Source organism: Scyliorhinus torazame, chromosome 2, assembly GCF_047496885.1.
Source record: "Scyliorhinus torazame isolate Kashiwa2021f chromosome 2, sScyTor2.1, whole genome shotgun sequence".
In the NCBI taxonomy this organism is placed as follows: Eukaryota; Metazoa; Chordata; class Chondrichthyes; order Carcharhiniformes; family Scyliorhinidae; genus Scyliorhinus; species Scyliorhinus torazame.
In genome coordinates, this window is record NC_092708.1 from 254,179,904 (window position 1) to 254,200,745 (window position 20,842).

A 20,842-nucleotide genomic window follows, 5' to 3' on the forward strand; every position below is an offset into this window, starting at 1 on the left:
GCTCAACAAAACAGTCTGCTTAATTGGCACCCATTCACCAACTTCAACATTCCCTCCCTCCACCACCGACACATAGGGCACAATTCTCCGACATTTTTGCACTCCCGCCCAAGCGAAACGAGGCCGGTGAATAGCGGAAGAGATAGAAAACAAGAACCGCGCCAGGCGCCAAACAGTTTGCAATGCAACCAGTCCGCTACCGTAGTTCCCTGTTCCAAGTTGTCCCTTGACATAATGCTCACCTATGTTCTGCCATTAACACATTCTGATCTCTTAATGTGCCACAGTAAGAACCCTTCTCAGTCATTATCACCACCATTTACATTCCCTTTTGTCTTTTTTGTCCATGACAACTTTGTCTATCCACCTATCGCTGGCCCTCTATCCGGCCCCACTGCTCCACGCACCCCCCACTACAGTATAAATCTCCCTTTTCGCGCCACAGATGCTGTCAGACCTGCTGAGGTTGTCCAGTATTTTGTTTTTGTTGATTTCAGCATTCACAGTCATTTGCTTTGATCTGAGTAAGAATTGTTTCCTATTTAACCGCATGGAGGATGTGTTTATTCAGAATGATTTACTGTTTTTCTGTGCAGAGATGGTGTTTATTCAGCATCGTGGAGATTATTTATTGTTTAACCATATGGAGTTTGTGTTTATTCAACGTAACAAGGATTGTTTACTGTTGATCCATATGGAGTTGGTGTTTATTCAACACAGTAAGGATTGTTTATTGTCTAACTGCATGGCGTTCCTTCCTGTAGATTTACTTTGACTTGGGCTTCTCATTATGCAGCTTGATGGCCACCTTTATCATTACATATTGCGAGGTTGCAAATATTGCATCTGTTTGTACAGTGCCGTGCAATAAAAATGCCTGTTTGGTTTTTTAGAGGCTAGTCAAACCGTGACCCAGGAGAGCTGTTGGTGGCACACGTGTAGTAAAGAAGGTGGCTGTTTCACAATTGAAACACATATGACCTTTTCTGTTTAGTTCTGAAGTACTCGCACAGCGAGTTCCTGATTTGAATGGAGTGACATTTGTGGGGCTCAGCAACTGAGCTACCACAGTATTTGCATTTAACATGTCTGGAGGAAGTTGTAACAGAAAAACAAACTGGCAGCTCAAGCCTCAGGTGGCATGAGAGGCGCGGGCACAGAGTGAGCATCTACTGCGCCTACTGCCGGAGTGTTTGACTAACTTTGCTAAACCGCTAATGCAGCTGCATTTAAACATGCTGCGTTCTGGTTTAATTTGGGAACCAGTATGAATTTATCGACCACTTGCACAGAACATTAAACACATCAATTTTCTGTCACAGTCTGATTGCTGCAGTGGCATTATCTGGTTGATTATAAAATAGTCTGGAGGGGAATTTCAGACAAAACCTTAAACATAGTTTCCCACGAATATCCCTCTGCATTATTTTGGGAATGTATCCTTTAGATACAGAAAGTGCTGAAATCCCCAGCAGGTCTGGCAGAATCTGTGGAGAGAGACGCAGTTAACCTTTCGAGTCGAACATATCTTCTTAAGGAGTGTCGCTTTTGAAGAGGAATCCGATTTGACTCAGAACGTTAGTTCTGTTGCTCCCTCCACAGATGCTGCCAGACCTGCTGAGCATTTCCAGCACTTTCTCTTTTTATTTCAGATTTCCAGCATCAGCTGTATTTTGTTTTTCTACATTGCAAATTACATTTGGTGATTGGTGAAATTAATGGCATCAGTGCTGGAGCAGCGACTTTGGAAGCTAGCTGCCCAGATCTTGAGGAGAGGCCGGGAGCTGGGTTCTCTGGTCCCATGTGTTTATGTGCAGATTGCGCGGGGTCGGAGGATCGCAGGCGAAAGGCCATGACTCGTTAAGCTCCGGGGAGAACCTCCTTTGGGATTCTTCCCGCCCCTTGCCCCGACGTAATCTGGTTCATGTCCAGCGAGGACGTGATCTCGAGTCGCATATTTAAATCCTCACTTAAATATGCTCTTGTCGGTTTTAAGCTGGAGTCTCCCATGTTTATAGAAGGGAAGGGACTGGTTTTGAGGAGTGGTTGGGTAAATTCCAGCTCCCGAGGGCTAATCTGTTTTGGTATTAACAGGTGCATAACTTTTGGCATAAGGAGAGTCCTTCCTTCCCCTTGGCACTCTCAACCTCGTTGATAGATAGAGTTCTTTCAGTGGTTGAGCTTGGGGAGGGGGGTATCGGACATTTATAGTCAGCTTGTATTGATGGAGCAAGCTCTATTGGATGAGGTAAAAGAGAAGTGGGAGGGGGAGCTGGGTCAGGTTGTTGATGGGGAGGTGTGGAACGAGGCTCCTCACAGAGTCAGCTCCACCTCCTCATGTGCTATGCTCAGCTTGATGCAGCTCAAGGTGGTGCATCAGGTACATCTGAGGGCAGATCAGTGGGCTTTATCTGGGAGTTGAGGATAGGTACGAGCTTTGATCACGGGGTCCGCTGAATCATATGCATATGTTCTGGTCTTGTCCTAAACCTGTGAACTTTTGGGTCACTTTCCTCAGCATCATGTCAGAGATTCTTGGGATTGAGTTGGAGACTTGCCCATCAGTGGCTGTCTTTGGGGTCTCAGACTCACTGGTGGAGCTGCAGACGGAGTTAAGGCGGATGCTCTTGTCTTTGCCTCGCTAATAGTTTGAAGGCAAGTTCCGTTTGGGTGGTGGACTCCGGTTCCACCCAGTGCTTCATCCTGGTGAGTAACCTTATGGAGCTTTTGCACTTAGAAAAGGTCAAGAAAATCACGAGGGGGTCAGCAGAAGGGTTCTACTCGAGATGGCCTGTCATTTCCTATTTCAGGGAGCTGGTCACTGTCAGATGTTAGGGGGGGGGGGGGGGATTTGTTTTATTTCAGGTTTTGTCACTGTTGTTTTTCTTTCTTGGGGTGGGGGATTAAGTCTGGAATTGTATTTGTTGTGTAATATGGTTTACGGTGCTATATTGAACATTTTTTCTCAATCAAAACATTAAAAAAAAGAAATGGAAAAACAACTTCCTGTTGAGATGCAGTGACCAGAAATGTTCAGTGCTCTAATGGGGTCTAACCAGAGCATTATAAAGCTGCAACATAGCTTCCACTCATTTATATTTCACCAACCAATCCATTCCAACACTTTCTAAACATTGACAACGATCACAGGTGGAACCTGACCAGTCTGGTGGAGGAAGTTATAAAGGACCTACAGAGATGGGATGCACTCCCGCTTTCCCTGGCGAGGAGGGTGCAGACGATCAAGGTGAACGTGCTGCCCAGGTTCCTCGCCCTGTTCAGATCCATACCGATCAACATCCCCAAGGGTTTTTTGCCATTCAATAGACAAGATGATTATGCCGTTTGTGTTTTGGGGTGGGGGAGGATTCCAAGAATTTCCAAAACAGTACTACAAAGAAGAAGAAACATGGGGCCTGGGCCTGGCCCTCCTGAACTTGCAATACTACCACTGGGCAGCCACGGTGGAAAGAGTGATAGGATGGGTGAAGGACCCAGACACTGAATGGGGAGGATGGAGGAGTCCCCCTGTACTGGAATGACCCTCGCCACGGCAGCGTTCCCATCCCCACCAGCAAAACACTCAACAAGCCCAGTGGTAGTAACTACCATGAGAGCTTGGAACCAGGTGAGGCAGCACTTTGGTCTGATCGAAATGTCCATCATGGCCCCCATCTGCAGCGACCACAGGTTTTCACCAGTCATGCTAGACTCTACCTTTTTAGAGGTGGAGACAGGACGGGGTGATACTAATGGTTAGGGACTTTTACATGGGGGACAGCCTAGCGACTTAGAGGAACTGACGGAGAGACTGGAACTATCAAACGGGAGGAAAACCCCAACATCTGCAGATCGAAAACATTCTCCGCAAGGAGACGACAGCATACCCACGAATCTCGAGAAGCACAATGCTGGAAGAGTTACTGGACATGGACAGTCTGGGGAAGGGAAACTGTGGGGACCTGTAAAGGTAACTCTTAGAAAGGACATGCTCCTCACTTGACGAGACACGGGAAAAAATGGGCGGAAGAGGTAGGGACGCAAATAGGGTTGGGTATCTGGAGCGATGCACTGTGCCAGGCCAACTCCATCTCCTCCTAAGCCTCATGCAGCTGAAGGTGGTGCACAGAGCACACCAGACAAGAACCCGAATGAGCAGGTTCTTCCCGGAGGTGGAGGACAAATGTGAACGGTGCCAGGGAGGCCCGGCTACCCACGCCCACATGTTCTGGGACTGCCCCAGGCTTACGGCTTCTGGACAGCCGCCTTTGAGGCAATGCCCAAGGTTGTGGCGGTGAGGGTGGAGCAGTGCCCGAGAGTGGCAGTCTTTGGGGTAGCGGATCAGCCAGAACAACATATGGGGAAGAGGGCCGGCACCCTTGCCTTTGCTTCCCTAATCGCCGGCCGGAGAATCCTGCTCGGCTGACGATCAACAGCACCACCCATAGCTGCAGACTGGATGGCAGACCTATCGGAATTTCTCCAAATAGAGAAAATCAAATACACCCATCCGAGGGACAGAGGATGGCTTTCAAAAAGGGGCAGGGATGAAGGGGTGGGGGGGGAGGCCGGAAAATGACCAATACAGAGGCCAGAGGGTCTAGAACAAGGCACAAGAAAAGGAATCCCCAAGGAAAGGCTGAGAACAGGATAGGGAGAGTGGAGAAAAGGGGGGGGGGGGGGGAAAGGGGAGAGCACATGTAAATAGCAGATTAACTGCCCATTGTACAGTGAGGGACCCAGGAAAGGATCCTGAAACAATGAATGAGCGGGCGGGGGGTGGATGAATCGGCACAGGAAAACAACGTGCACATTGTAACCGGGCATTTATCCTTACCGAATGTATAGTGTATAAAATGTAAAACGTCAATAAAAATATATTGGCAACGAAAGGACCTTTGGTGTTTAAATCCTGTGGAAGATCATGGGATGGAAATCTTGATGGTGAGTTTCTTGTGCTTGGGGAAATCCCAGCCTAAAGCTGCTCACTATATACTACAAAACGGTCTTATTTAAAACATGCTAAAATATTTCTAGTGAAGTAAATGTGCTGAGGTTTGCATTCTGGTATGTCGATGGAAGCAATGGGGCGGAGTCTTGGGGCCGGATTCTCCGCTCCCCCAGCCATGTGTTTCTCGGCTGCAGGATTCTCTACTCCTGCCGCTTATCAATGGGATTTCCCATTGAAGCCACCCCACGCCACCGGGAGATCCCCAGGTGGTGGGTGCACTGCCGGTGGGAAAAGTGAATTGCAACGGCTGGAGAATTCCGGCTTTTATTCATCGTCCTTTCTTTACAACTAAAATCTATGCGGCAGGTATTGACGGCAAATTAATCTTACTGTCACAAACATTCCACTCGCTTACTATACCTACTTCTTGTCTGAAGAGTTTGTTAGCAGCCTAAAAAGATTACTTTATTTATTTTATTTTATTTAAGTTTCCAATCAAGGGGCAATTTAGCGTGGCCAATCCACCTACCCTGCACATCTTTGGATTGTGGGGGTGAGACCCACGCACAGAACCAGCCCATTCAGTCCATCTAATCCCTGACGGTGATCATGCTCCACTCTAGCCTCCTATCGTTCCTCATTTCAATCTATCATTGAAAGCTATAATGCTTTTCTATTTTCCCCTTAAAAGAAGCCCTACTATTCACATCACTCACTGCCTGCGAGTCCCCCATTCTCACCACTCTTTGTGTGACGATGCTTCTTCTGAATTCCTTGTTGGATTGCTTGGTGACCACCTTACATTGATGGCCTCTTCCTGAAGGGAGGAAACATTCTGGGCGGGATTCTCCGACCCCGCGCCAGGTCAGGGAATCGCCGGCGGGCCGCGCTACGCCACCCCGACGCCGGCGTGGTTGGCGCAGCGCCAGTCGTGAGCTGCTCTACGGGGGCCCCCTCCCTCCGTGATTCTCCGGCCCAGATGGGCCGAGTGGCCGTAAGAAAAGAGCCGAGTCCCGCCGGCGCCATTCTAACCTGCTCCGGGCCGGCAGGTCCTCGCCGTGTAAGGGTCGGGTGGCGGCTTTGGGGGGGGAGGGGGGGGGTCCGACTCCAGGGTGGGCCTCCGATGTTGCCTGGCACATGATCGGGGCCCACCAATCGGCGGGCCGGCCTCTGTGGCTGGGGACCTCCTTTCCTACACGCCGGCCCCTGTAGTCCTGTGCCATGTTGCGTCGGGGCCGGCGTGTTAATGGAGGCCACTGCGCCTGCGCACGTTGGCACCGGTGCCACTGCGCATGTCTTCATTGGTGCCAGTGCAGCTGCACATGCGTGGATCCCGCGGCGCACAGTTCGCACCAGGATCTGCAGCTGGAGGGGCCAGAATCAGTCGTGGGAGCGGCCCGTTCACGTCGTCGTAAAACGCGACGGTGTTTACGATGGCGTGGACACTCTGCCGCGGGATTGGAGAATCCCACCCTCTGTATCTGTTCTATCAGAATCTTCATAATTTCAAATAACTCCATCCCCTGCCCCTTCCCTGGTGCTCCAGATCATTTTGATAATATGGTGAGCAGAACGACTCCGAATGTGGTCCTACCAAGGTTCAATGGAGATTCAGCATAACCTCCCCACTTTTCACTTTCATCCCTCAAAGCCTAGTATTGGGTTTGCTTTTTATTTTATGGCTTTGCTAACCTATGGTACAACTGTTAGTGATTCATGTATCCCTGAGATCCCTTTATTCCTGTACCCTGCCTAAAGTTGCACCGTCCAAGTAGAATACAACCACAGAATAGAACCACAGAATTTCTACAGTGCAGAAGGAGGCCATTCAGCCCATCGAGTGTGCACTGACCCGCTGAAAGAGCACCCTGCCTAGGCCCACTCCCACGTCCCATCTCTGTAACCCCATAATCCCACCTAACCTACACATCTTTCGACACTTTGGGACAATTTAGCATGGCCAATCCACCTAACCCGCACACCTTTTAAAAAAATATATACTTTTATTCGCCAAATTTTTCATCTTTTTCGCCATCCAAAGAAAGAAAATAAAAACAGAACAATCCCAACAACAAAAAACCTTAAACATAGACTCAAAGAACAAAAACAAAACAACTCTCTTCCCCCCTCCCCCCCCTCCCCCCCCACCAAGCATTCAACGGCAACCAACTCCCGAATGCATGATGAACAAACCCCAAGAATTGTAGAACGCATCCTTCACCCCCCTCAACTCAAAATGCACCTTCTGCAGGGTCAAAAACTCAGCAGGTCCACCCGCCACCCTGAGGCACAGGGTGGAGAAGTTGACCTCCACCCCAACAAGACCCGCCTACGAGCGATCAGCAAGGCAAAGGCTAAAACGCCTGCCCCCGCATCCGCCTGCAATCCGGGCCGGTCTGACACCCCGAAGATGTCTTCGAGGGGACCAAGCTCCACATCCAAATGCACAACCCCGGAGAGTGCCAAATACCTGCCGCCAATACCTTTCAAGCTTCGGGCAGGACCAAAATATATGAAGATGCTTTGCGCGGCCTCTCCCACATCACTCACAGACATCCTCCACCCCCTCAAAACAGCTGGCTCATTTGATTTTGTGAGATGCGCCCTAAATGCTACCTTCAATTGTCTGAGCCCCAACCTTGCACACGAGGTTGGGGTGTTCACCGTTTGCAGCACCTAACACCAAAGTCCCTCTTCCATCGCCCCAGCTCTTCCTCCCACTTCACCTTAACCCCCTCCATGGACACCGTATCCTCCTGTAAATCGCTGATTCTCCAACTCCCCCGCTGATTGCACCGCCTCCAACATCGAAGAGGCCGGCGCTATCGGGACGGTCGGGAAAACCTTCCCTGCAAAATCTCAAACTTGCAGGTATCTAAACCCTTCTCCCTGCGCCAACCCGTACTTCTCTTTCCTTAATCCCCCTCTCGTCCCATCTACGAAACCTCCCATCCATCCTCCCCGGCTCGAACCCATGATGCCCCCTAATCGGCATCCCCCTTGACCATTCCCTCAGCTTAAAATGTTGCCCAAACTGTCTACAGATCTTCAAAGTGGCCACCACCATCAGAGTCACCGAGTACTTACCTGGTGCCATCGGGAGCAGCGGCGTTGCCAGAGCTCGCAACCCCAATCCCCTACATGAGCCCTCCTCCATCTTAACCCCACTTGTAGCCCTCTCTGCAAGACCACCCTCCTAATCCTAGCCCCCCCCCCCCCCCCCGCCTCCCCCCCCAGATAATCAAGGAGATCAGTTTGTCCACCTTGAAGGATTTTGGTAGAAAGACCAGCAAGCACTGAAATAGCAACAAAAATCGCAGGACCGCATTCATTTTAACTGCCTGCACCCGGTCCGCCAACAACAGAAGGAGGTTGTCCCACCTTGCCAAACCGACCTTCAACCCCCCCCCCCCCCCCCCCCAAAACTAGTAAAATTATACCTTTGGCGTGCACCCCAGTCCCGAGCTACCTGCACCCCAAGTACCAAAAGTGGTTTGCCACCAGACAAAATGGCAGCCCCCCACCCCCCGCCTCCACTCCCGGCTGGGAGACCATACAATACTCGCTCTTGCCACGTTCACTTCATACCCCGAGAGCGACCCAAATCTTTTGAGCAGCCCCATTATACTCCCCATCGACTCCAACATGTACAGTAACAGATGGTTAGCATACAAGGACACCCTATGCTCCACCCCCCCCCAACTATCCCTTTCCATAACCTCAAGCTTCTTAGCGTGATGACCAAAGGCTGTATAGCCAGTGCAAACAGCAGGGGGAACATAGAAAACCCTTGCCTTGCACCCCGATGCAGAGCAAAGTACCCCAAATTCAAATTATTAGTGCAAACCCTCGTCATCGGCCCCGTTTACAGCAGTCGTACCCACGCTGCAAACCTCAGCCCAAATCCATATCTTTTCAATACCGCCAACAAATAACCCCACTCTACCTGATCAAATGCCTTCTCTGCGTCCCGTGCCTCCACCACCACCTCCATTTCCTTTCCCTCCACCAAGGCCATGATCACATTTAACAACCTTCTCACATTCAAAAACTGCTTTCCCTTCTCGAACCCTGACTGATCCTCTCCTATCACCTTTGGGAGACGTGCCTCCAACCTTGCCGCCAGAACCCTCGTCAATATCTTGGCATCAACATTCAATAGGGATATGGGCCTATATGACTCGCATTCCACTAGGTCCTTATCCTTGTTTCACAGCAGAGAGATCGAAGCCTGCCCCAACGTCTGTTGCAAGACCCTCTCTACCTATTGCATCTTCAAACACTCCCACCATCAGCGGCGCCAACTTATCCTTAAACGTCTTATAGTATTCCACTGTGAACCCGTCCGATCCTGCTGCCTTCCCTGACTGCATCCTCCCAATTGCCTCCTTCACCTCCTGCTCCCCCACCAGCCCCTGCAACCCTGCACTGTCCTCTTCCCCCAACCACAGTACTCCAACTCCTCCAGGAACTCCCTCACCTCTTGCTCCTGTCCCGGTGGCCCCGTCCTATTCTTCTAGAATTCTTCAAAAACTTTATTGACCTGCTCCGGGGGCACCACCAGCTTCCCGTCTTATCCCACACCTAAACTATCTCTCTTGCCGCCGCCTCCCTCAAGAGCTGGCCAGCCAACATACGCATTGCCTTTTCCCCGTATTCATAAACCGCCCCCTCACCCTTCTCAACTGGCGCATCACTGTGGACAACTGGTCGAACTTCACCTGAAGCTCCTTTGCCTTGGCCAAAATTGACAGGTCTGGGTCCCCTGCATACCTCCTATCCACCTACAGCATCTCCTCTATCAATTTTTGGCGCACCTTGTCAACCTTAGCCTTAAATGAGATCAGCTCCCCCCTTACTATTGCGTTCAGAGCTTACCAAACCACCGACTGCGAAACCTCCCCTGTGCAATTAAACCCCACATATTCCTCAATCACCTTCCCAATCTTATCACAAAAGCTCTGGTCCGTTAACAGCCCCACGTCCATTCTCCACCCCGGCCTCTGAGCCACCCCCTTCTCCAGAACCACATCCAACCAATGCAGAGCATGGTCCGAAATCACTCTCGCTGAATACTCTGATCCTTTGACCCTGGCCAATAATGCCTGCCCCACCATAAAAATGTCTATTCTCGAGTACACTTTATGTAGCGGGGAGAAAAACGAATACACTCTCTCCCTCGGGTGCAGGAACATCCACGAGACAACTCCTCCCATCTCTCTCATGGGTCCAGTCACGACCTGGCCCTCCCCCCGCTGGACCAGCGAGCGCGGCTGAGACCTATCCACCTCCAGCTCTTGCACCATATTCCTATTCCAGTTCAAATTTAGAGTACCCAATTCATTTTTTCCAATTAAGGGGCAATTTAGCGTGGCCAATCCACCTACCCTGCACATTTTTGGGGGCGAAACCCACGCAAACCCCCCCCCCCACTATTAACTCGTGGATGGAAATCCAGGATGGAACCCAACACCCTCTTCACAACCCTGCAGTTGGGGCCATATACGCTCGCCAGTGCCACCAACCTCCCCGCTAATGCCCCCGTCACAATCACGTATCTTCCCCCCCTAGTCTGCCACCACAATCTCCTTCGGAAACCTCACCCTCTTGCCCACCAATACCGCTATCCCTCGCCCCTGCTATCAAACCCCGAATGGAAAACCTGGCTCACCCAACCCTTCCTAAGCCTCATCTGTTCTTAGGGGCTTTTTACAGTAACTTCATTTGAAGTCTACTTGTGACAATAAGTGATTTTCATTTTCATTTCATTTCACCCTCCGATGTGACTCCTTCAGCATCACCACGTTGGCCTTTAGACTCTTTAAATGTGCAAACGCCCTCGACCTCTTCACCGGTCCCACTTATACCCTCATGTTCCACATTACTATTCTGACCGGGGGTCTCACCCCCCCATCCCTTGCCCCTCCTATAAGCCATTGTCATAGCCCCAAGCTCCGCCCTTCGGGCCTGACGCATCCCGTCCCTTTGTTGCCGTCAAACCTCCCCCCCACCTCCCAGAATCCCCCCATCTACTTCCTCTTGAAAACACCTCTCCCAGTATTGATCCTATCCCCCCACCTTTCATACCTCCCACGCCCATCAAAACCTGTTCGGCCTGGTTTGAATGACCGCGACCCCTCTCCCCACCACACTCCCATTCATTAGCCAACCTTCGCATGCTAGTGTGGAGGCCCTGCCCAGCCCCTCGTCCTCACAGTCCCCGCCTCCATGATCCAATCCCTGGAAAACAAAGACGCTCAAACATATCCAGTGCGCAAAGACCACACCCCAGAAAAAGCACCATAACCCCGAAGCCCAAGATTCTCATACCCTCTGAAACCCCATAGCAGAGGATAAACTACCCTTCCCCCATCAACCAACCCAAAAACCAAACCCCCAACTGTTTCCCCCCCCCCATAAAATACAAAGCAAATAAACATCCTAAAACAAGAGATAAGGCTATACACAGCATTTCAACCCCCCCTTTCCTTCAGTCCGGATCAAAACCCCATTCCCATCTTTCATTTTAACCCCAGTCCTTCGACCATCACAAACGCCTCCGCTGCCTCTACCATCTCAAAGTAGAAATCCCTCGAATTATTGGTCACCCTCAGCTTTGCCGTGTAAACCATGCTGAACCTCACACCATTACTGTAGAGCGCCACCTTCACCCAGCTCCACAGTTAAGTCCTGGGATATACGAATACCAGCTCCTTCCCACTGCATCTCACGCCTTTGTTTGCCCAACTTAGGACCTTCTTGACATGGAATTTGTGGAAACAAATTATGACTGCCCTTGGCGGCTCGTTTGCTTTCGGTTTGGGCCTGAGCGACGATGAGCCCTGTCCAGTTCGTACAGGGAGGGATCTTCCCCCTCCCCCAACAACTCTGCCAACATATTTGCAAAGTACTCAGTCGGCCTCGGGACCTCCAACCCATCAGGCAAGCCCGCAATTCTCAAATTCTGCTCCCTTGACCTGTTTTCCAGGTCCTCCACCTTGGCTTTTATTCCTTTGTTGACCTCCACCATCCTTCGCAGCTCCTCACCCTTCGCAGCTCCTCACCCTTCGCAGCTCCTCACCCTTCGCAGCTCCTCACCCATCGAGGTGAGCTGGTCACTATGTTGTGACAGAGCTTCCTCCACCCCCTTCAACTTCTCTGCTTGCCTCAGCCGATGTCTTCAACACCGCCGCCGTCACCTCCTCCACCAACCCCTTCATCGCAGCCTTACACGTCGCTTCCATGTGTTTGGCGAACTGCCTCTCAAATTCTCCAGCCATCACCTCGGTCAGAGTTTTCACTTGGGAAGGGCCTGGCCCCACCCAGTGATCCAACCCAGTGATCCAGTCTCCGCCATCAATCCTGCTGCCGGGCTGACCCGTTCACTCGACGTCAAACTTCTCGCCCCCTTCTTCCCAGCAGTGTTTTTCTGGGTCTTCGACATTCCCCACCTTCCTTATGTCTTCCTTCACCAGCTTATCCAAACACTGTCCCTGGAACCAGGCATTAAACTCCAAACACCAGAGCCTCGAGCAGGAGCCACCCAACATGCGGCTTCCACCTATGTGCCGCCACAGGAAGTCTAAGCCACACATCTTTAACAAGTCAATAATCTTTAATAAGTTAAAAAGTAACCTCCCCTTTCTTCCTATGAACATTTACTGCCTCACATGTATCTGATTTTGGCTTTGACTCCATTTTCCTGCCTGCTCCCCATAAACGTTGACTAGTTCAGGAATCTCTCTATCTCAGCCGTGGAGATTTCCATGACTCAGTCTCCCCTGCTTGCTGTGGTAGAGAATTCCAAAGGCTAGCAACCCTCATAGAAGAACTTCCTCCTCATCTCCATCTTAAATGGGAGACCCCTTATTCTGAAACTGTGCTCCTAGTTCTCGATCCCTCCACAAGGGGAAAGTTTCTCGGGCGTCTAACCTGTCGAGCCCCCTCAGAAATGTATATGTTTCAAAAAGATCACCTCTCATCCTTCTAAACTCCATTACAGGTCCAACCGGCTCAACCTTTCTTCATCAGTCAACCCCCTTCATCCCAGGAATCAGGCTGGCGAACCTATGTTTACGTTGTCTGTTGTGATGAATGGAAGGACATCATGAGCTGCAGACTGCATGTCACCCGTTGTCTGTCTCTTCCATCCCTCTTTCCTCATTTTGTTCCTCATGTTCACATATCCGACACACAATGCTATGTCAATGGTGCTGTTGTCCAATGATGCTGAGAGCTCTGAAGGAGAAGAGGCCTCAATTTCTCTCATCTCTGTTCTTGCAGCATAAACCCTGGAGGAAAGCTAAAACAATAGTGCGCTGCTCACCTTTCGTGGTCTCCTTCAAGAAACAATACTCATGGATTCAACTGGCTGGTCATTCAGGTAACTGACCTTTATTTTCAAATTTATTCTTTCATGGGGTGTGGACATCACTGGCAAGGCCAATATTTGTTACCCTTCCATAACTGTCCTTCAACCAAGTGGCTTGCATGGCCATTTCAGAGTCAGCCACATTGGTGTGGTCTGGAGTCACATGGAGGCCAGACCAGGTAAGGACGGCAGGTTTTTCTTTCCTAAATGGGGCATATGTGAACCAGATGGGTTTTTGTGACAACCAATGCTAGCACTATGTCACCATTACGGAGACTCGCTTTCACTGAATTGAATTTGAATTTTGCTAGCTGCCACAGTAGGGTTCGAACCCATACCCCCAGAGCATTAATCTGGGACTCTCAATTACTAATCCAGTGTCATTCCCACTACACCTCCATCTCGCCCTTGTTAATCCAGAAGTAACTTTCATTTGAGAATGACAGTCTTCTCATTGCCCCCTTTGAATTTGCTATCGTAATTAAAGAAATACATTTCTGTTGTAATCAAAGAATGAACTTTCATTCATATGGTGGTTTTCACCAAGTTAGGAGATCCTACAGTGCTTCACAGTGGCTCAGTGGTTAGCACTGCTGCCTCACAGTGCCAGAGACCCAGGTTCGATTCCGGCCTTGGGTGGCTGTTTGTGTGGAGTTTGCACTTTCTACCCGTGTCTGCATGAATTTCCTCTGGGTGCTCTGGTTTCTTCTCACAGTCCAAGATGTGCAGGTTGGGGGCCGCATGGGGAGTTGGGGGGTGGATGCTCCCTTGGGGGCGGTGGGGGCGTTGGTGTCTACTCACTCATGCTGCCCGGTGTAGGTCGTTGACTTTTTTTCCAGCACTGGAGGCCAGTCCTCCTGGTCACACACCCCGAGCCGACACTGCCATCACCTCATCCCGTCTGGCTCACCCTCAGGGGAACAGGACACCTGTCCTGGCCTCCACAGTGTCCAGGAGCCTCCCCAGGACAGCATCCCTGAATCTTGGGGCTGATCTCCTTGGTGCCATTGTTGCGAGCTGGCAGGGGTTGGCTGAGCAAGTGCAGCTTAAGTGCTGCTCAACCTTGTTAACGGAGCCAACATGCCCTCAGGAGCAGCGATTCTGACCCCTACAGGGGGCCAGCACGGCATCTCCTGCTGGCGGTTTAAGGAATCCTGGGCGGGATTCTCTCAGCCCACATCGGGCTGGTTGCGAATCGTGCGACGCTGCACCGACGGCGGTCCGCCGATTCTCCGGAGAGCGGGGAATTGGCGCCGGCGCGGCGCGTGTCTGGGGACCGCACTACGTGGCCCACCCGGCGATTCACCGCCCGGTATGGGCCGAGCGGCCGCACAAAAAATCCGCGTCCCGCCGGCGCCGTCCACGTGTGGTCTTACCCGGCGGGACCTCGGTGTGCATCCATCCGGGGACGGCCTGGTGGGGGGGGGGGGGGCCTCTTTTGCTCCGCGCCGGCCCCTGTAGCCCTATGCCATGTTGAGTTGGGGCCGGCGCGGAGAAGGAAGCCACCGCGCATGCGCAGACCCGCGGCGCCCATCTGACGCCGGCATCGGCAGCTGGAGTGGCGTGGGTCGTTCCAGCTGCCGTGCTGGCCCCCTGTAGGGCTCAGAATCGCTGCTCCTGAGGGCGTGTTGGCGCCGTCATGAAACGCGACGGCATTTACGACGGCGTCAACACTATTGTACCTATTGAATCTTTTAACCTTATTAAGCACCTCAATTAGACCATCCCTTAATCTTCTATCGTCAAGGGAACACAAGCCTACTCTAGGGCCGGGATCCCCACCCTCCTGCACACTATTTGTCACTGGTGGACTTTTCTGGTCCTGCCGAGGTCAGAGGCCATTTGTGTGGCTCATCGACTGTGCCACCGGGAAACCCGCCTTCGGGGGTTGCCTTGGGCAGGAGCAGAAAATCCCATCTGCGGAAGAGGTGGGAGGGGCGTTAAAGCAAATCTTGGCCCAGGATACCTGTCCTCAGAATTTAACCTTTGTTTCCCCCCAGTGTCATCCACGGGAAATACAGAACGAAGGGCGAGATTCTCCAAAATGGAGACTAAGTGTTCGCGCTGTCAGCGCGAAACGGGCGTGGGGACTACCGATTCTGTCCCCCACAGGGGGCCAGCATGGCGCTGGAGTGGTTCACGCCACTCCAGCCACCCTTCCCGGCGCCAAATGGGCGCTGCGCCAACCCGTGCATGCGCATTTGGGCCGCGCCAACCCGTGCATGCGCATTTGGGCCGCGCCAACCCGCGCATGCGCATTTGGGCCGCGCCAACCCGCGCATGCGCATTTGGGCCGCGCCAACCCGCGCATGCGCATTTGGGCCGCGCCAACCCGCGCATGCGCATTTGGGCCGCGCCAACCCGCGCATGCGCATTTGGGCCGCGCCAACCCGCGCATGCGGAGGGTGGGGGGGGGGGGGGAGGAGGGTGGGGGGGGAAAGAGGCCCCCACGCCGATCGGTGAGCCCCGATCGCGGGCCAGACCCCATCAGAGGCCCCCCACCGGTGAAGGAGCGCTTTCCCCCGCCCCACAGGCTGCCCCCGACCCTTCACGTAGAGTTCCCGCCAACAGCGACCAGGGGTGAATGGCGCCGGCGGAACTCTGCCGTTTCCGCGTGGCCACTCGGCCCATCCAGGCCGGCGAATCGGCGGCACGGACACGGACAGCGGCCTGCGACTGGCGCCGCGCCAAACACGTCGGCGCAAATGCCGCCGATTCTCCGCATTTCTGAGAATCGCGCGCGAGCATTGGGGTGGCGTGGCGCGGTTGTGGAGATTCCCCGCCCCGGCGTGGGGCTCGGCGAATCGCACCCAAACTGTTTCATGCAATGTGGACAAATTATGATGAATGAAAACAGGGGGGGGCGATTTGGTCAGGGATCACCTTGGGGGTAATGTCATCTTTGGGGGAGACAAGGAGGTTCTGATAATGATCTTTGACAGGATCACAAGCAAGAATAGAGTATTCTTGCACTCCTCCGAGACACCCAAGAATGCCACACAAATGCTAACACGGTGCCTTGTTCTGTTTGTCACTTAGGTAGTTTCAAGGCAGGTGATGGTGGGAAGATCCTGAAGAAGTACTGTGAGAATGAGAAGATGTGCTTTGAACAATTAAAACTGGATTCGCTGGCTCCCTTTGTGCCCCAGTACCATGGCGTTACGGGTGAAGAAGGAGAGCAGTATATTCAGCTGGATGATTTATTGGCTGAGTTTGACTGTCCATGTGTCATGGACTGTAAAATGGGAATAAGGTAGGTGACAATATCTGTGTAATCTGCATAGGTATTTCTGATTAACTGCAATCGACCTCATGCCATGAAGGGAACTAGCAGTTATATACCATCTTTCCTAGGACTTTACAGCCAAATAAATGCTTTTGAACTGTAGGGTAGTGACTGTTAAAATATGACAGGTGCTTTGCTGATAGGACTACACCTAAATTCTGTGGTAGACTGAGCATCAAGGTTTTTATTCATCAACAAACTTGGGTGAAAAGTCAAGGTTCATAGTGCAGGCACAATTTCTGTTTCTTCGCAAGGGCAATGGCCAACGTGTATGCTTATTCTCGATCATTCTTGACACGCAGCAGGACAACTGGTAAACTGGGAGCAAAGCAGAGACCATCTGAAGTGACCATTGAAAATTGATTATCCGACTTCCGGGTGCGGCGATGACCAGCTAAGTCGCACGTTTCGGCAGCTCCCGGTGGAACGGACTTTTGGGCTCTTAATAAGAGCCCCAACGGCAATTTTAACGGCTAGAAGCACTGTGCGGTAAACCAGAAGGGAATCCCCCCTGGAAACGGATGGAAAAAGGAGCGGGAAATGGCCAGATTGCAGTGGATCCTTTGGAGCAGCGGCAAGGAAGGCAAGCAAGAACCAAGATGGCGACAGAAGGTGGCAGTTTAACATGGGGCCCTGAACAACAAGAGTTTTTGAAATGTTGCATGGAAGAACTTAAAAAGGAAATGAAGAAGGGGCTGTTGGCCCCGATATTACAGGCGATCGAAGGGCTAAAGGATGAGCAAAAGACCCAGGAGCGGGAGCTTCGGGTCGTGAAGGCAAAGGCTGCCGAGAACGAGGACGATATACAGGGCCTGGTGGTGAAGACGGAGATGCACGAGGCACACCATAAACGATGTGTGGAAAGATTGGAGGTGCTGGAGAATAACGCGAGGAGGAATAATTTAAGGATTCTTGGTCTTCCTGAAGGTGCAGAAGGAGCAGACGTCGGGGCATATGTGAGCACGATGCTGCACTCGTTAATGGGAGCGGAGGCCCCGGTGGGTCCGCTGGAGGTGGAGGGAGCATACCGAGTGATGGCGCGAGGACCGAGAGCAGGAGAAATTCCTAGAGCCATAGTGGTGAGATTCCTCCGTTTTAAGGACAAAGACTTAGATGGGCACAGAAAACTCGGAGCAGTAGGTGGGAGAACGCGGTGATCCGCGTATATCAAGACTGGAGTGCGGAGGTGGCGAGAAGGAGGGCGAGCTTTAATCAGGCCAAGGCGGTGCTTCACAAAAAGAAGATAAAATTTGGAATGCTGCAACCGGCAAGACTGTGGGTCACATATCGAGGGAGGCACCACTACTTTGAGATGGCGGATGAGGCGTGGACTTTTATTGTGGAAGAAAAACTGGAATAAGCGGGTTATTAAGAAAGAACGTTTGAAACAAAGTGGTGGGGCGAGTATGGGGGGCGAAGAGGGGGGGAAAAAGGGGGGGAAAGATGAGGTTTATGTTATTAATCCTGCGATGCGGTAACTTTTCTCTCGTCCACAGGTGGTGGTGGAGGGAGGAAGGGAGGTGGAGGAGATGGGGCGTTGGCCATGGGGGGCGGGGCCAAAAGGGAAGCGCGGGCTTTGTTCCCGCGCTATGATAATCATGGCGGGAATAGGGAAGCAGGAAGGAGGGGGCGTCGCACGGTGCGAGCCGAGGTCACGGGGGGAAGCCGAGGTCGGCCAGAGTTTGCTGACTTCTGGGAGCAACATGGGGGGTGTAACTACGCCAGTGGGGGGGTCTAGCGGGGGGGGGTGGGGGGGGGTGGGGGGGGGGAGCTACTGGGTTGCTGCTGCTGGGGAGAGGGGGGAGCCGGAATGGGGTGGGGTGGACACAGCTGCGTGGGAACCGGGTGAGGAGCTGGAAAAAGGGGATGGCTAATCGACAAGGGGGGGGTGTAAAAAGCCCCCCAACCCGGTTGATCATGTGGAATGTGAGAGGGCTGAACGGGCCGATAAAGAGGGCATGAGTACTCGCACACCTTAAGAAACTTAAGGCAGGCGTGGTTATGTTACAAGAGACGCACTTGAAACTTGTAGACCAGGTTAGACTACGCAAAGGATGGGTGGGGCAGGTGTTTCATTCGGGGCTAGATGCGAAAAACAGGGGGGTGGCTATACTAGTGGGGAAGCGGGTTATGTTTGAGGCAAAGACCATAGTGGCGGATAGCAGGGGCAGATACGTGATGGTGAGTGGCAAATTACAGGGGGAGGCGGTGGTCTTGGTAAACGTATATGCCCCGAACTGGGATGATGCCAATTTTATGAGGCGCATGCTAGGACGCATCCCGGACCTAGAGGTGGGAAAGTTGGTAATTGGGGGAGATTTTAATACGGTGCTGGAGCCAGGGCTGGACAGGTCGAGATCCAGGACTGGAAGGAGGCCGGCTGCAGCCAAGGTGCTTAAAGATTTTATGGAGCAGACGGGAGGAGTAGACCCGTGGAGATTTAGTAGACCTAGGAGTAAGGAGTTTTCGTTTTTCTCCTATGTCCACAAAGTTTATTCGCGAATAGGCTTTTTTGTTTTGGGAAGGGCGTTGATCCCGAAGGTGAGGGGGACGGAGTATATGGCTATAGCCATTTCGGATCACGCTCCACATTGGGTAGACTTGGAGATAGGGGAGGAAACAGAAGGGCGTCCACCCTGGAGAATGGACATGGGACTAATGGCAGATGAAGGGGTAAGTCTAAGGGTGAGGGGGTGCATTGAAAAATACTTGGAACTCAATGATAACGGGGAGGTCCAGGTGGGAGTGGTCTGGGAGGCGCTGAAGGCAGTGGTTAGAGGGGAGCTGATATCAATAAGGGCACATAAAGGAAAGCAGGAGAGTAGGGAACGGGAGCGGTTGCTGCAAGAACTTCTGAGGGTGGACAGGCAATATGCGGAGGCACTGGAGGAGGGACTGTACTGGGAAAGGCAAAGGTTACATGTAGAATATGACTTGCTGACAACAGGTACTGCAGAAGCACAGTGGAGGAAGGCACAGGGTGTACAGTATGAGTATGGGGAGAAGGCGAGCAGGTTGCTGGCCCATCAATTGAGGAAAAGGGGAGCAGCGAGGGAAATAGGGGGAGTGAGGGATGAGGAAGGAGAGATAGAGCGGGGAGCGGAGAGAGTGAATGGAGTGTTCAAGGCATTCTATAAAAGATTATACGAAGCTCGGCCCCCGGATGGAAAGGAGAGAATGATGTGCTTCCTGGACCGGCTGGAATTTCCTCAGGTGGAGGAGCAGGAGAGGTGGGACTGGGAGCACAGATCGAGATAGAGGAAGTAGTGAAAGGAATTAGGAGTATGCAGGCGGGGAAGGCTCCGGGACCGGATGGATTTCCAGTCGAATTTTATAGGAAATATGTGGACTTGCTTGCCCCGATACTGATGAGACCCTTTAATGAGGCGAAGGAAAGGGGACAGCTGCCCCCGACTATGTCGGAGGCAACGATATCGCTTCTCCTAAAGAAAGAAAAAGACCCGCTGCAATGCGGGTCTTATAGACCTATTTCCCTCCTAAATGTAGACGCTAAGATTCTGGCCAAGGTAATGGCAATGAGGATAGAGGATTGTGTCCCGGGGGTAGTCCATGAGGACCAAACTGGGTTTGTGAAGGGGAGACAGCTGAATACGAATATACGGAGGCTGCTAGGGGTAATGATGATGCCCCCACCAGAGGAGGAAGCGGAGATAGTGGTGGCGATGGATGCCGAGAAAGCATTTGATAGAGTGGAGTGGGATTATTTGTGGGAGGTGTTGAGGAGATTTGGCTTTGGAGATGAGTATATTGGATGGGTACAGCTGCTGTATAGGGCCCCGATGGCGAGCGTGGTCACAAATGGACGGGGGTCTGCGTATTTTCGGCTCCATAGAGGGACGAGGCAGGGATGTCCTCTGTCTCCATTATTGTTTGCACTGGCGATTGAGCCCCTGGCAATAGCATTAAGGGGTTCCAGGAAGTGGAGGGGAGTACTCAGGGGAGGAGAGGAACACCGGGTATCTCTTTACGCGGGCGATTTATTGGTGTATGTGGCAGACCCGGCGGAGGGGATGCCAGAGGTAATGCGGATACTTGGGGAGTTTGGAGAATTTTCAGGATATAAGCTGAACATGGGGAAAAGTGAGCTGTTTGTGGTGCATCCAGGGGAGCAGAGCAGAGAAATAGAGGACTTACCGTTGAGGAAGGTAACAAGGGACTTTTGCTACTTGGGGATCCAGATAGCCAAGAATTGGGGTACATTGCATAGGTTAAA

At 52.1% G+C, this 20,842-nt stretch overlaps 1 protein-coding gene across 1 annotated transcript in view; it reads left to right on the forward strand.

The window, feature by feature from the left end:
* The window catches only part of itpka (inositol-trisphosphate 3-kinase A), a 113,411-nt gene that overhangs the window by 46,565 nt on the left and 46,004 nt on the right, over positions 1–20,842 (forward strand). Inside the window, exons 2-3 of the mRNA XM_072486156.1 lie at positions 13,235–13,334; positions 16,362–16,575. Of these exons, the coding sequence (XP_072342257.1) occupies positions 13,235–13,334; positions 16,362–16,575 (314 nt within the window). The remainder of the gene's footprint in view (positions 1–13,234; positions 13,335–16,361; positions 16,576–20,842) is intronic.